General features: G+C 45.7%; 2 protein-coding genes and 1 non-coding gene across 3 annotated transcripts; all 3 read right to left on the bottom strand.

Moving 5' to 3' along the window:
- Positions 1-977: 977 nt before the first annotated feature.
- On the bottom strand, positions 978-6,721 carry LOC117429903 (scavenger receptor class F member 1-like). Its single transcript, XM_059001176.1, has 11 exons — positions 6,488-6,721; positions 5,849-5,910; positions 5,250-5,351; positions 4,523-5,051; positions 3,973-4,191; positions 3,706-3,834; positions 3,286-3,389; positions 3,063-3,186; positions 2,734-2,858; positions 2,514-2,651; positions 978-2,297 (listed from the first exon to the last, which is right to left on the bottom strand). Exons 1-11 carry the CDS (start codon positions 6,586-6,588, stop codon positions 1,282-1,284), a joined length of 2,649 nt encoding a protein of 882 aa, XP_058857159.1. The 5' UTR covers positions 6,589-6,721; the 3' UTR covers positions 978-1,281.
- A 267-nt stretch (positions 6,722-6,988) lies between these two features.
- rilp (Rab interacting lysosomal protein) lies at positions 6,989-14,064 on the bottom strand. Its single transcript, XM_059001179.1, has 8 exons — positions 13,485-14,064; positions 12,136-12,259; positions 11,272-11,393; positions 10,439-10,627; positions 8,996-9,165; positions 8,670-8,792; positions 8,422-8,514; positions 6,989-8,062 (listed from the first exon to the last, which is right to left on the bottom strand). Exons 1-8 carry the CDS (start codon positions 13,800-13,802, stop codon positions 7,930-7,932), a joined length of 1,272 nt encoding a protein of 423 aa, XP_058857162.1. The 5' UTR covers positions 13,803-14,064; the 3' UTR covers positions 6,989-7,929.
- A 457-nt stretch (positions 14,065-14,521) lies between these two features.
- On the bottom strand, positions 14,522-14,595 carry trnat-agu (transfer RNA threonine (anticodon AGU)). Its single transcript has one exon. It is a non-coding gene; the product is annotated as a tRNA-Thr (tRNA).
- Positions 14,596-16,387: the final 1,792 nt, after the last annotated feature.

Here is a 16,387-nt window from a genome sequence, read left to right as displayed (position 1 = left end):
TTAGTACCAAACGCTTCTGTGTTCCTAAATGGATTTTGTAGCCGATTGTGACGTTGTAACTGGTTTAGTAAGATTACTCATTATTATTTCTCATGAAACAGTACAAATAGCACGTCAGAGCTCTGTACAATACTGTATTGAACTTGCTGGCTTAGTCCTGAATTCTAAATATAAAGATCAATCACAACTATAAAGCACACAGTGACCCAGTGCTCGCAAAAAAAAAGCCAGTGAGCTTGCTTTGTGTTTTATATTAATAAAGCCAATAAGTCATCTTGACTTGAGTGATCTTCAGATTAGGGAAGCCTGTTTATTAAGAGGCGGATGCATTTGGACATTTTAGTGTTAAGATGAATCGATGTCATGCACAGTTTAAAGAAAAGGACATGTAGTCCTGGGCGTGAAATTGTGGCAGGGGCTCCTTTGTTCTGAGACTGTGACGCACAAGCAATAAATAACGGTGCAGCTATTAACCCTCCCACTGCACCCAGAAACCATTTACTGCTCCTCGCAGGGGTGTACAGAAGGAGGATACAGGAATCACTACTTTTAATTCCCAAACTTGTATTTCCACTGTAAAAACAACTTGTGAAAAGTCTGTTCTGAAATATAGAATTTACTTAACTGTCTCTGAAGCCTTTCCTACAAAATGAATGCATAATAGGCGATCCCTGGTATGTATACATGGGAATGAATTAGTTATGATGTTAGTTCATTGGGTTACAGGACAGTATATGATGTACAAATAAGAAACATGTGTCCTGCTGATGGCCCTCAATTCCAAAACTCTGATGTCACAGGCATGACAAAATAGCTCTAAATTCTACAGTGACATCACTGGAAGTTACAGTAATGTATTTGCTGTAATGTGTTAAATGACCAGTAGATGGTGTCGGTGTATGTGCTCCATATTGTCCAGCTGGTAGATTAAAGCATTTAACCAATGTTGAGTAAACATATATACACACATACAGAGATAATTGCATGATCATTATGTATTTGCATTTGATAAAAATGAATGAACCACAAAAATATACACTCCTTAGAAAAAACAATAGTACTAGTAAACGTAATTTGGTTTCTATGTTATAATCACAGCTGAAATCGTATCAGTCCTCCTGAGCCTAGCATGAATCTGGCACTGGGTCTTGTTTAAAAAAAGCATTCCATTAAACCGCTTGACTCTACAAAATCCAACTATATATATATCCATATATTCCATTAAATCCACTTTAAAAGTGATTTTCTTATATTCTTATTTTTTGTATTCGTATCTGATGCCTATTTAAAGATCGTCACATTTTCATATTTGGGTGCCTCGTGGTCGCTGTCATTTTGGCTGGCTGTGCCTGGATAGTCCTGTTCTGTGCCCTCTTCTGGGTTCTGGTCACATGATTGGCTGCCCACCATCTCCAGCCCTTTTTCTGCTTCCTCTCCTGACATCATCACGCCATTCCTGAGAGTGGGTGAGGAGGGAATCAGCGGCTCCTTTTCTGCAGCATCCTCCTGGACTCTGGCTACGGAACCCGTGGCATTTAAAGGCTTGACCTGGGTTCTAATCGGTTTCATAGGACTCTCATCGGAGGTTGAAGAGTCGGCTGCCCCTTGCTGCCAGAGGCCGGCCCTGGCTCCCAGCTTCCTCCTGGGCGGTTTGGAGATGCTGTCCCCCCTGCCTCTGGGTTTGCTGGCCTCATCCTTGTGCCGCTGAAGGCTTCCCAGCCTCCTCAAGACCGCCTGGACAGAACCCTCCTTGCTGGACTCAGCTGGAGGCTTGGAGGGGCATCCGGGTTTCCCCACCGTCACGTACACGGTAGAGATCGTCTCAGAGCTGCCCCGCTCATCTGAAACTGGCTCCTCTGTAATCTGCTGCGGAGTGGCGTTTCTCTTGGCGTTGGAGATCGTCCGTCTCCTGGCTGGTCTGGGGTGGCTTGCTGTCTCATCTGCCTGCTCCTGGTTGGCTCCGAGGGTTTCTGTGCTCTCGTACAGTTGGCTGTCCTCGCCCCGTGGTGTCTCCTCCCCCTCCCGCTCTACTGTAGAGAGCTGTGATTGGATGGTGGAGAGCTTGGGGGTACCCCAGGGGGTTTTGGGCTTGCTGTTTATGTTAGGGGTCTCGGTGGTCCCGAACTTGGTGCCCTCGGCGAAGGAGACGGAGGGCCGCTTGGCCTTGGCGATGCTGGAAGTGCGGGGGATGGCGAAGGGCAGCGACACGTCCTCCTCGTTGAAGGCAGAGGCATCGGGGAAGATGTTACACTTGGAGCTCATTTCCTGAAACTCCCCTCCGGCCACTGTAGAGATATCTGCCAAGGAAAACAAAGAGTTCCTGTCAATACATTTTCGTTAGGTCTTTGAATGCAAACAGCAGGGGCAGGTCTGAGATCGAGCTTACTAGATAGATCTGGGTTAGAGCTGGGAGTGGAAGCAGTGTGGCCTTGTAATTGTAATTGAGGGACTGGGAGGTCTAGTGGTAAGAGCTGAGGTGCTGGGTAATAATGCAGAGCTTTGTGCTGTTTTACCTTCTTTAGGAGGGAGGCAGTAAACAGGCCCCCCATCTTCGGTGTCGAAGGAGGAGAAGGAGTTCTCGGATACCCAGCCCGCAGAGGGGGGCTCGATGAAGCTGTGGTTGAAGGTAATCTCGGCATCGTGGTGGGACACTGCAGAGAAACAACGCCATTACAGCCTGCAACCACCGGGAGGCGCACTGCGCTTTCACAAAATACAAGTCCCTGCTCTTACCAGTGACCCGGGGCAAGGTAGAGGACCCCAAGGAGAAGCAGGGGACTGCTGAGCTCAGGTTCCCTAGAACCCCGTGGACATGGTGCTTCATTCGAGCCAAGGGACCCCCGTCAGCAACCGCCAGCCTGAATGATAATAAATCCATGATAATAACAACTCACTGTTGGAGCAACAGAACGCAGAACCCCTCAGCATGATTGCAAACCCCATAACATAGTAAAGGAGATAGCAATTCAAATGAGATTTGAAGGCAGTTGCTCTTTAAATAAATCCAGGGATGACTGCAGACTCAGAAAGACGGCAGTGTTTTGAATAGAGGAGGGCCTCACCTGTCTTTGGGGTCGTGCTGACTCCCTCCGCAGCAGCAACAGCAGCAGCAGCAGGTGAGCAGCAGCAGGATGAGGAGGAGGGGGATGAGGACTCCAGCGATGAGCGCGCCACGACCCCCCGACCCTGGAAAACAAGCAACAACTGTCATGTGAGTTTCCAGTCCAGACTCTCTCACTGTCATTGTATTACATAATGCAGTGGTTGTGTTGGTCATGCACTCACTGTAATGGCAGCCTCCAGTCACCAGGTGGCAGGAGTCTCCGTAGCAGTCACACGGGGTCGAGCAGTTTACTCCATAGAGTGCACCTGTGCAGGTAGCATTGCAGCTGGAGAGACACACAGCTATGTTAAAAAAAAATACTGTACTGCGACAATGCCTAGGTCTAAACACCTTCTAGTGCTTAGCATTATTATTTATTTCTTAGCAGACGCCCTTATCCAGGGCGACTTACAATTGTTACAAGATATCATATTATTTTTACATACAATTACCCATTTATACAGTTGGGTTTTTACTGGAGCAATCTAGGTAAAGTACCTTGCTCAAGGGTACAGCAGCAGTGTCCCCACCGGGGATTGAACCCACGACGCTCCGGTCAAGAGTCCAGAGCCCTAACCACTACTCCACACTGCTGGAGTTACCTGTTGCCCTGGTAACCAGGCTCACAGATGCAGCTTCCTGTCACGTGATCACATTGTCCATGGTTACAGGGGGAGCACTGAAACCGGCACTGGGCTCCGTACAGCCCCTCAGGACACTGGGAGTCACACCTGCAGACAGACCAACAAGAAAGAGGGTCAGATAGGACTTTAAGAAGGCAAGGGGAGACATAACAGCATTTACAGAGTAGTGCAAAAAAAAAAAAGTTTAAAACAACAAAAATCGCTGGTATCCCCTAGGTGTGTCACCTGGGTCCGATCCAGCCCGGGTCACAGTGTGAGCAATTTCCTGTCGTAGGGTCGCAGGGCTCCCCGTTCCGGCAGCGAGGGCACTCCAATTTGCAGTCGTCTCCGTGGTAACCGTGTGGACAGATCTGGTCGCAGCGGGTGCCGGTCCAGCCGGGCTCGCAGGCCGCACAGAACCCGTCCGTCGGGGAGCACGGCTGGGCTTGCTTGCACCGGCCACATCTGACAGAGAGAGGAGACATCAGTGCACAGGGGGCTCAGTACAGAGCAATAGGGAACAATCTACAACACTGCAACAATTGTGATAGATTCGAATGCAGGATGGATGCTAATGGGAATACTCAAAGCTTATGCTTACAACAGGGATGGAAATAAGACTCCTATTGCATAGCAGTTACACCCATTCCAGGTTTTACTACGAGCTTGATTAGACACAGTGTGTAGAGGAAACAAGCTCAGGTGTTTCTCATTGAACTCGCAGTAAAACCAGGAATGGATCAGCCTGCAACTGCACTGTGAATGCAGTTTGATCCATAACATCCCCCAACGCTACCTGTTCTGGCACTGGTTGCCGTAGAAACCGGCGGAGCACCGCTCACTGCAGGTGGGGTTCTGGTACCCCGGCTGACAGACGCACCCCCCGCTGGTGGGGTCACACACCCCCCCGTGCCGGCAGTCACAGAGACGGTCACAGAGAGGCCCCCACCACCCCGCCTCGCACTGGCAGATGCCTGTGTCCTGGTCACAGGGAGAGTGGGGGCAGTTGCACAGCAAGCTGCACTTCTTGCCCCAGTAACCCTGGTGACACAGGCACCTCCCAGTGGCGGGGGCACAGCTGGAGCTGGCGGGTTGGCACTGGCACGGCTTGTTGCAGGCCGGTGCGAACCAGCCGGGCTCACAGGTGCAGTTCCCATGGACGGGGTCGCAGCGGCCGTGCCGCCCGCACCGGCAGGCGTGCTGGCACAGGGAGCCCCAGCGGTTGGGGTTGCAGGTGCACTGGCCCGTCACGGGGTCACATCGCCCGTGGGGGTGGCACGCACAGAACTCCTTGCATTCGGGGCCCCAGTACATGGTGGGACAGCCTGTGTGGGAGGAACAGAAAGAGACATGCTTTAGCCTCTAGCATTAGCTGTGCCTGTCACTGCCTCTTTAGCCTAGGAGCTGCACCGTAGAGCTGCAGCTGTACTATACCAATATGCTGATCATGGCATGACAGTGCTGGATCTGTCAGGCTTAACACTGATTAAATAACATTGCTGTGATGAGCAACGATGACTCACGGGTCTTGCAGTTCGGTCCGTAGTAACCATGCTTGCAGCGGCAGAACCCAGGCTTCACACACACCTCATCCTCCCCGCACGCGCTGGCTCCTTCACACAGGGCTGGGAAACAGCAACACCAGCTTACAACACACACATAAACACAATGCAAGAGGCAGCTATAGGGCTCTCTACTCCAGCATGCTTTGATGCTATCACTTATTAAGCGAAGGAAACGGCTAGTACACTGAAGACCATAGGGCTTGAGTATATAATATACGAGGTGTGTTTGAACATAACATGGAAGTCAATCAAGCAGTTACAATTCCAGCGGCTTTGGTTTTCATACTGCAATTCTGTACAGAAAAGCGGCAGGTGGATTTTTAGAGGTTGAATTCTGCATACACATTCCTATAATGACAGCCGTGCAATGACAAGCATGTTCATGGGATATTTTTTAGCAGCTTTCTGAAACAGGCTGCGGAGTTCTGTAGGAGCACCCGTCCTCGCTAGGAGAGTTATTCACTTTCCTGACTGTGCTCTGAGCTCCGATTGGGGCAGTACTGTTGGGGCGGCCCCTCTCCTCATCTCTCTTTCGCTGAATGAGGTTTGATACTCACGGACTGGGCAGTCTGTCCCCTGTTGCTTCCACCCAGGACAGCACCCCAGAGCTGCGGGCTCGCTGCGGCAAGGACAGAACGACATCAGGAACATTTCAGTATTGACTCTAATAAAGGCATTGCATTGATGCCCATGTTTAGCAGATATGAAAGTACATCTAGGTACTTGCTGTTTGTACATCAGCTTCATTATTATTTATTTCTACTATTTGAGAAGCTAGAGTAAGGAGCAGAGCTACTGTACAGTGATCACCAGAATTTTTTTTTTCAATAACAGAATATGCCACATTCACATTGAAACACATTGAAACTCAGCTAACATGTATTGTTGAATATATCTGTATGCATGCATATATGTATATTAACCCTTTCATGCATTCAATAGTATAAAAATAGTTGAAAAAATGAGTTTTGGACCATTTTGTTCCATTGCTTTATATGGGGAAAAGTGGCATCGTCATAAAAGGCTATCATGCATTTGCGTCTTCCATATGTCCCCATATAAAGAGTTTTTTTTTATCTGTCCCCCATGAGGTCCCCATGCATGAAAGGGTTAAAGCTGCATGTCACTAATGTTCAGACTCTTTCACTGCTGTATCCTCATTGCACAAATACAAACAGCTCTTCAGAGAACGGTACCTCTCTCCCTGACAGACGTTCCTTCCCTTCGGATCCAGCTCCTGGGAATCACAGGATAAAAAGCAGAACCACAACCAAAGACCGAATGGGAGAACCCTCATCCTGACCCAGCCCAGCTCTCCTGCTCCCTGTCCCAGATCAATCCCAGTTCAAACCCTGGGTTTAAATCCAGTACAGGCGGTTATGTAGAGTCTGCACTCTCTCTCTCTGACTGCCTCTCTGACTGTCTAGCTGTCCTCGTACCACTTCCTCTCCTTGCTTCCTGGGGAAGTGAGGGCCATTTCCTCCAATTCAAACTGGAGCACTGCCTCCTGGAGAGAGTCTCACAGCATGCTTGCTGTTCTCAAGACACTCGGTTCCTTCTGTTTTCTTTCTGAACGTCATTGCTCGTGTAATACGAGGCAGGCTATCTTTAATCGTTAACCTGTTGGCACTTCAGGTTCTCGATTAGACATTATCCAACAAAAATTCAAAAGAAAAAAAAACGGCTCCGACATCAGCTGTAATTAATGCAAACATGCATTTTAATTTATTTTATTTTATTGAGGTTTTTACAATAGAAAACACAGAACTGCCCAATACAACACATTACTGTTCATCACAGTAGTTCTACTGGATGTGATCCAAATTCACAGACCCTGATTAGCATTTATCTTGGATTACGTAATTCAGTGCTAATCAAGGCACTGTGAAACCAGCTGTACAGCTGTATTAAACACAAGAAATGGCCACGCTGTCGTATTATATTCTCACGGCTGCTGTTATGGAGACGCACGTTTTCTCTCTGTGTTTTTAAAGTTCTCATGTGTGGCTTCAAACTGTGATCTCTGTTCCATCCCATTCTTGACTAACAATTTCATTCCCGGTGCACACATTCCCATTAGCATTTTTGGAGCCCACTGTACTGTACTGTACAGTAAACAGAAAACCAACAGCATGTTCCAACAACTGCAGCACACTGCCTCCTTGTGGAGAAAAGGTAATACTGATTCTTACTCAATTCGTTTTTAACAGGTGTGTGATAGTGGACTGATTTTACAAACTCTATGTATATATATATACATGTATTCTTTTTAGCCTAACATTATTCATACATTTCTACATATTTACAGTTAGAAAAAAAGTAATGGGGAAATTCAACACAGTACAGATCAACTATTTGACCTCTAAACTGGGGATCATGACAATTAACTGCATCAAATTCAAGGCAGGATCTTAACCAAGCAAGTGATAAAAAAAAAAAAAAAAACACACACACACACACACACATTCCCTCCCCTTTATAGTGCTTTCACTGCATGCCACTCCAATGAGAGCTAAGTGATCCCACAATTTTTTTTTGGTTATAAAAGACCTAGTGGACAGAAAAATATACACTTTTTTTTAAAACTCTGAATAATATACATCTATAAACATTATATACACATGTACAGTAGAATTCCTCATTTGGGTGAGCTGGCTTCTGTGTTCAGAGACTGAGTTGCTTCTTCTGCTCCTATGATTTCCCATGATCCCGTGGGCTGCTTCGGCTCAGGAGATCTCTTCCCACTTCCGTGTCGGGATAGGATTCCAAACCTGAGCAGGGGAGAGGGTTCCAGTGAGTGTCACATTGCCTTCTTTGGCTTAGCGTGCTGGATAATCACTAAAGGCACGTCTTGCAGGAATGTGCACGCATTGTTCCAATTGTAGGGGCATGTTTCAATAACCCATCATTCAGAACAACGCACAACAAGGACATGAAAACCAACAGCCGTGCAAATGCATTCCATGCAAACCACAAGCCCTATTGTAATTCATGAATGATGTGCTTGCAGTGCTTGTGGATTTGCAGTGTTCAGATATATGGAAGTCACATCCTATAGACTTGCTATGACTGACTCAAAGTGACAACATAGTCTATTGCTGCTATTTTAATACTGCCCCCTTCCACTTACAGGTTTCTGATCCGGGATTCTGCAGGCTTGCCGTCAGTACAGTCCGTCCCAGTCTCCCTCCCAGAGAGGAAGGATCCTCGCTCCTCCTCGTCACTGCAGAGAACAGACAAAGTCCTGATTGAGGTAACAGATATCTCCAGAACATACCTCCTGACAGACTTTCCACTGTGACCCTACACTACCGATAGCACTGCAGAGCCTCTAGACTTGCATTCCGCAATGCATCACTCAGCCTCCAGCTCTCCTACCTGCTGCACTCTCCCTCCGGGATGCCCAGCATCTTGGCTTTGATCTTCCTCCTCTGCTTATTGATGGCAGCGCCAACCGCCTCCATGAGGAAGCCAGGACAGCGTTCATCGTTCAGGATCTCCCTGCAGGAGGACACAGAGAGGTGTCAGCAACATGCAGAGGGGTCAGCGACACGCAGAGGGGTCAGCGACACGCAGACAACACGCAGAGGGGTCAGCAACACGCAGAGGGGTCAGCCACACGCAGAGGGGTCAGCCACACACAGAAGGTGCTTCTCCTTCTAATTGCGTGCAGTTTGTAAAAAGCCCAGCAGGGCGGCGCTCACCTCTGGTAGTAGCACAGCTCCTCCTGCACCAGGAAGAGGTTGGCTTTGAGTTCATTCCTCTCCACCAGGATCTGCTTCACTTCCTGTTTGGTGAAGCAGGGTCGGTTGGGGTCCTTCAGGTCGATCACCATTTTATTAGTGAGGTCAATCTCCGTATTCTTCAGAACCACCTGGGAAAAAAACACGCGGTCAGCAACCAAAAAAAACACATCCATGTGTTTGCAGGCAAGTCTGCCCCCTAGTGGCCATACGAACAGACACTGTAAACGTGTTTCCAATTATAATCATGTAACAAGTCCAATTTTGCACGGTCCCTGAGAAGGACAGACAAAAAGGCAGGGCATTTGACAGACAAGAAAGGGATGTAGTGCTGATTATATTCCTTCAGCTCCACTCTCCTGCTTTCTCCTCATTCAGTCTCTCAAGAGACACCCCAAGCACTGCTAAGCCATTCATAATTCATAATGTTTCAATGACATTAACTGGTAACTTAATCAGTTTATCGTCTTCTGCTTCCCTGTTACCCATTCTTCATTTCTCTTATTTTTTTAACTCTTCCCCTTTTCATAACGTAAAAAAAAACCTTTCTAAGTATTCGGTGGCTACATCTAATGAAGTGGAGAGTGAATTTCTCACACAATCAGTCACACAAATGGCAATTACAACACACACATGACACCTTATCAGCAAACAGATCATCAACGACAAAGATGAGAAAACTCCAAACCGCTGAAGAAAGTGAAACAAACTGATTACAAAAAAATAAAAAAAATTCCCACAGCAGACAGACGGGAGAGGAATGGGAGATAAACACCATCCACTACTTCCTCGTTTGTGTGTGTTCTGTTCTGTCCTATCCGTGTAGGAAATTACTTTTCATGAAAAGAGGACCAGCTTGCGAAACAGAAAAATAACAACATTACAGCACATCAGCTAGTATGGTTGGCATTTAAGCAGAAAAAAAGGCTGTTTTCAAAAACGTATTGCGTTTTGAGTAGGATAAACAGAAAGCATGCTTCGTATAGGTACAAGAAAACCTTATCTTCATATCAAACACACATTTCTTAACTGCGTTTTTCAAAGTTGAATGGCTGTCCGAATCCAGTTTAAAAGACTAACAGCCTTATCCAAATGAGTTAGCTCTCTCAATGTGAAGCCCCATTAACCTGGCACACTTAAGTGATCACCAAAAACAAGTGCTGTTTCAGAATCAAGTTAAACAAACACTCAACTTTTTTTTTTTTTTTTTTTTAAATCCCAATTTCTTTCAATCACATGACAGAGGCATCCTCTTGCCTTAAAGCATACTTGACTAGGGTGTAACACAGAGGATTCTGGGGACACGTTGGTATTCTCCTCCCAGGATACCAGGTTCTGTCCGGATGCCCTCGTCAACGAGGCTTTGGTCTCAATGGGTAAATCTCCTGATTAGAGAGTGATTACCTGAGCTCCCTTCTGCTGCAGCTCCCTCAGGCTGGTGCTCAGCCTCTCGATCTCCTTCTGCCTCTCCTTGAGGTTGGCCTCCAGGTCAGCCTTCCTCTCCACTGCGCTCTTCACCTGCGCCTGGGCGACGGACTGCTTGTGCCGCAGATCCCCGTTCATCTTCATGAAACGCTCCAGCTGCTCCTGCAGCTGAACCAGCAAAGGCAGACACACAAGGGAACACGTAAGAATCCTGTTGCATAGCAGTTTCAACCATTCCAGGTTTTACTATGAGCTTGAACTGTCCCAGTGTATAGGTAACAAGCTTAGTAGTTATTAAACTCATAGTAAAACCAGGAATGGATCAATCTGCTATGTAATGGGAGTGTCAATACTGGACCTGCTTTACAGGATCACACAGCATCCAGAACTTTGTGTGTTCACATTTGGTGCTACAGAATTCAACTGTAAAACGCAGCCTATTCAAAATATCTTACTCGGTCAACAATGACATCAGCAATTTACAAATCCTAGAAATAATTACTTTACACCTGTTGCGAAATCCAATAAAACAGACTTCAGCCTGTATCAGTGAAATGAACTGCCTTCATTTATACTAGCCCTCTCTATAGCACGTACAGTGGCATAACTCTTCATTAGCTTTGTGAATATGCCACTAATGCGTGATCCTATCATTTAGAGAGCCTCATTCTCCCAAATACTGCACCGCACTGCACCTGACCTTGGTGGGAATGGACAGGTCACAGTAGGCTGTACAGGAGAGGGAGCTGGTGCTTTGATAAGGCGGGTAGGGTCAAGTCAGGTGATCTCCCAGTAGCAGCCCCCAGTCTTACCGCTTCCACCTCCCTGGTCCTGCTGGAGATCTCCTGGCCCTGAGCTCGAATCTCGTCCCTCTGTTTATCGACCACCTCCTTCAGCTTCACCATGACCTCGCGCTCCTTCCTCAGGGTGCTGTCTGAAACACAGGGGAGAGGTGCAGGGGTGAGCATTGCTGTTCAAGGGGTACTACACTTTCACTGTAGTAATATGCAATGGGTCTGCGATGCTTAGCAATGTAAAGAAAGAAATATAATCTTCATTGATAACAGCAAGACGAGCCACCAGGGATTAAAGCAAAGGATCTGAAAGTGTGCACAGCAAGCGTCTGACTGCACAGGCGTTGAGATCGGGCAGGCAGCCGTGACTCAGCCCAACAGTACCAGCTGCGAGGTTTCTAGGGTCTGTTCTATTGGTCTTGTTTATGCAAGTCATTCTATTATAACTGAACACACATGCGATTTCCATTCCACCACAACGTGATGCAAAGCAATACACAGCGCAGGCTAATGCGCAACAAAGCTGCCTTCTACAGCTGTCGGAAGGTTTCTAGAACACGTAACACATGACTTTGATAGAAGAGCATTCCTCTGATGCAACACTGTGTCTCTTCATTTGTAAAAAAACAAAACATGGTTTAGGAGAAGCCTGTGAACAGGGATCTCATTCAAGTTGAAGCTAAAACCGTAGGTAAAAAGTGCAGCCCCACACAGTGAGAGCGATGAAGCTAGCATTACATTTGAATTACACCATCGCTATCCTTACAGCTGCTTTTTAAATGTGCCAAATAGCAAGCCAGTTTAATTGACTATCAGTGCCTTCAATTGAAGTAATGTGGTTGCCACTGTGAGAAGGTGGGTAGCCCCGCCCCGCACACTCACCTTCCTGGGAGTGGTTGCAGGTGAGCTGGCTCAGGAGCCGCTGGTTCTGCTCTCTGAGCTGGGTCACCTGACCCTCCATATCCTCTGCTTTCTTACGCCATTTCTGCTCCTTCAACTCCAGGTCCTGCCAACAGAGGAGCCCTCCGTCAAACACAGGGTACGCACCAGCAAGACAGGCATGCAAGCAACATGCACATTACTAGGAAGAGAGCTCCTGATAAACTGGCCAGGGCTTGCTGAAGATTCCGCCTCTGCAGCCGTCATCTTCCCAAATCAGTCACCTGCATGCGGACCGGTGAGTCGCTGTTCCTTAAAGACGCAGCAGAATGCAGAGATGGAAATAAGACTCCCATTGCACAGCAGTTTCACCCATTCCAGTGTATAAGCAACAGGCTCAGGTGTGTCTTATTAAACTCGTAGCAAAACGAGGCGTGGATCAAAGCGCTATGCAATGGCAGTCTTATTTCCATCCCTGGGTAAGTATGTTTTTATTGCTGTCTGTCTTTGTGCTGGCACTAGTGTATCTGTGCAAGTCAAGGCCCCTGCAGACCTGGTAACGTGGAGTACCTAACTTTTCCAAACAAATCTGTTTTTTTAAGACTGAAGGTCAAATCGTGCAGAACGCCTGGCACAATACAGAGGTTCCTGAGTGCAACCAAACACTGCAGAGGAATGACGGCACCGCTGTGTTTATAGTATCAGACAATCATACATAAAATTCATGTACGATGTTATCGGTTACTAAGTTTTGGGCCACCAGAACTGAAATTTAAAACCTTGGAAAAGAAGAATTATTTTAGCTAAATACATTTTTGATTCCGAGTAGATTATTTCTGCATTCTTTTAGAATCTCTGTATGCGGAGAATCCATACACTTCGAATCCGGTTTAAATAACACGAGGAAATAACTGCTGATCTAAAACAGTACTATACAACAGCTCAACAAACAACTGCGTATCTGTCTGCTGAGAGATATATATACCTTTCCTCAATTTCTCGTAACTTAGTGTAATAACTTGATGGTACTAAACTTGGTATCGCTGTATGACGTACGCCCGTGGAAATACCCTATGACTTTCACTTTCTGATATCTGAAATAAAATAAAATAAACATTAACTTGAAAAGTAATATCATGCTGTAAAATGCACAACACGTATATATGTTACTCTAGAGAAAAACAAACAAATTCAAAGACAGAAACAAAGATATAAAATATATTCGGTTGGTTTAAATTTGGCCAGCATGGTGCGCGACACGTACTCCTGACCCCATTTTGACTGAATGTCCTTCTAAAACCGCTCTGGGCGACTCGACAGGCCGATTACAGTATTTAAAAAGCTCGTCTTACCCTGATTTCGCTTCTCCAGGCTCTGTCCTCGGCTTCCTTCGTCGTTTTTTTCCTCTGCTGCTGAACTTGCAGCGTCTCGAAGGCTCGAATCAGCTCCTGTTCGGGGGTGTTGTTCCTGGCGGCGAATCTCTCCAGCAGCTCCAAAACTTTCACTATTTTGGGCACCAGACCCTCAGCGCTCTCCTTGCCGTAGCCGTCGATTAATTTTTCCACCTCCACCCCGATCAGCTTGGCAACGTCGTAAACATCGTCCACAGTCAGAGCCAAATAATGTCTTTCCAGGCAAGAGGGGTTCACTTTCCTCTCGCTTTGTTCCATTCTTCCGCTTTTGCAACCTCAAAATTGCTGTTATGAATGTGCTCCACGATGGATTATCGCGTATACCATAAACACACGACAAACTGTTTTGGAAGTTTCCAAATAAATTGTTAAAGCCCCTCAAAAACGAAGCAGCGGTTTGTTTTTCGCTTTCTGTAATGCGGAGGAAGTCTCGAGTTATGTGTCGGACTGTGCAACGCGTTCAGAAGCTGTCTTGTGTTATACAGTTTTCTTTAAGAGACAGGCGGTGTTAGCAGCTCATCACGTGTTTTTTCTCGTTTTGCAAATACTCATGACAAGTATGTGTACCTCGCACTGACAGAAAAGGCGTGTCTAGGGGCTGCAAACCCGAATTAAAATATTTAATTCAGGCACACGCCTCTATTTCTGCCAATGGGACGGAGCAAACTTTGTGAACGTGGTCTACGAGGCACAGTAAGTATTGTGTACTATGACGATATGTATTCCTCAAGCTGTCCTGTGGAAGTAGTGTAAGTCGTGTTGTTTTATCTACAGTAACTAAGCACGGTAAATTGAATTACAAATGCAAGCTGGGCTAATCAGCGAAATAACATGTGCGTCTACTCAATCGAATTCATATGTAAAACGTTTAATTGTATACAATATGATTTTATTATTATTATTATTATTATTATAAGACTTTGTATTTAAGTTTACATTTTATTGTAATTTACAAAACAAACAAAAATATTTTCGGTAGGCTCCGCTGGGAGTCGAACCCAGGATCTCCTGTTTACTAGACAGGCGCTTTAACCATCTAAGCCACGGCGCCTTACTCGAGTACATTCACAAAAAAACCGAGTATCTTCCGGACCGTCACACTGCGATATGCTGCTTTTAAGTGTCATTCTTTTTAACCCACATGGAGGGCAATATATAACCATTTTTCAATCGAGTTTATCGAAATGTAACTACTCGCTTAGGTGAAATGTAGTCTGTCCGTGTTAAGATTCAAATTCTGAACTTCCGGGTAGTAACCGGCGTGCTCCATACACACGATGCAGGATATTACATGACAACATTTTAAATACATACATAAATAAATAAATAAATAAATACATTTATTTGTTCATTTATAATTAATACATACATACATACATACATACATACATACATATGGAAATACATAAATACAGACATTTAATTAGTGCTTTAATTAGTGCTGGCAACACTGGTAAAATTCTTTGACAAAATCAACTGAAATGGTCGTGATTATGAAAATCTTTGAACTATAAGTTAATGAGATGTTACGTAGGTCCCAGGATCGCCTGTTTCTAGAGAGGCGCTTTACCAGCTAGACTCTAACTAAACCGAACACGTCCTTTCTGCATCCGTTTGATTACATTAAAATACTGTGTAATACAAAACGTGAGCTCGATTATTAAGATTTCATTTAGAGAAATAAACACAATTACAGGTATTGTGTCTACATCCTTTACGTTTTCATAGTTACTGATATTTGTGCATTTAATTTTACTTCTTGAAAACGAAGGCTGTTTCGATTTCAGTATCGTGTCGGTCAAGCACGAGGTCGTGAGAAAGATTTCAGAGGATCACGAGATTTCGCTGGATCTTTAAATCAGGTTAACTATGACCTTTGCTGGAACAGTATTCGTGTACTGTATTACACCGGAGTTGAAGCGAATACACACAGATTATTCTCTCAAAGTACAGCGCTCAGTCGGCTGTAGTGCAGAAAGCAATCACATGTGATCGAGAAGCTGGCATGTGAAATGTTACCTAGTTTCTTAACCAGCTTCATCCAGCGCTTTCCCTGCCAGTGAGCCCCTGAATTGGAACACTGGCGTCCTGGACAGCCAGCTGATAGTGAAGAGAATTCCAGATACAAATAAATTCAGGGATGTAGTCAACAAATCGGACTTTTGAACATTACCGGAGAGATTGTTAATGGGCCTGTGTCATTTCCTTTTCTTGGACCCCAGTCAGAACCAAGTCTCCTCCTAAACCAAGCAACCCCCCTCCTCTACTGACCAGCATACACCAGTGCTGGTCATAGCTAGAATCCCTATCAGTTCCCAGTACAAAACATAAAGTACACCACAAAACTTAGGACTGTGTCACTTGGGTCATCCCTTTCAATATGGCGAGAACAAGCAGTTACATGAGGTGCCCATACATGCCCAATAGTCTGGCTTTCTGAGAACACATGCATTGGCTTGTATTTATAATCCTAAGGCGGCTAGTATTTATAGTCCTAAAGCAAAAGAAATAGATACTGTATACCATACTATAGTTTGAAAATGCATTTGTACAGTGCAGAGAGGGGGCAAACCAAATCTGCAAAATGCTTTAAAAGCTAGACTTGGAAGGGTTTATAAAGTGTAATATTTCTCTTGCCCACATGCCTTGGGGCAGGTGTGACTAAAGCTGGCCTCTCCACTCCTGGTCTTGGTTCCTACCCTGTTCTAAATTGTTTAATTGAACCTATTAAAACCTCCAGCCAGACTGCAAAGCAGCTCTCATTTTACCTGTTAACCCTGGAGTGGAATGGCTCTCCGGGACTGTGATTGGACACTCCTGCCGTGGGGCAATAAACTGAAGGC

The sequence above is a fragment of the Acipenser ruthenus genome, chromosome 26 (assembly GCF_902713425.1).
Source record: "Acipenser ruthenus chromosome 26, fAciRut3.2 maternal haplotype, whole genome shotgun sequence".
In the NCBI taxonomy this organism is placed as follows: Eukaryota; Metazoa; Chordata; class Actinopteri; order Acipenseriformes; family Acipenseridae; genus Acipenser; species Acipenser ruthenus.
The sequence above is the reverse complement of the archived record's forward strand: the minus strand, read 5'-3'. Positions and strand labels throughout refer to the sequence as shown.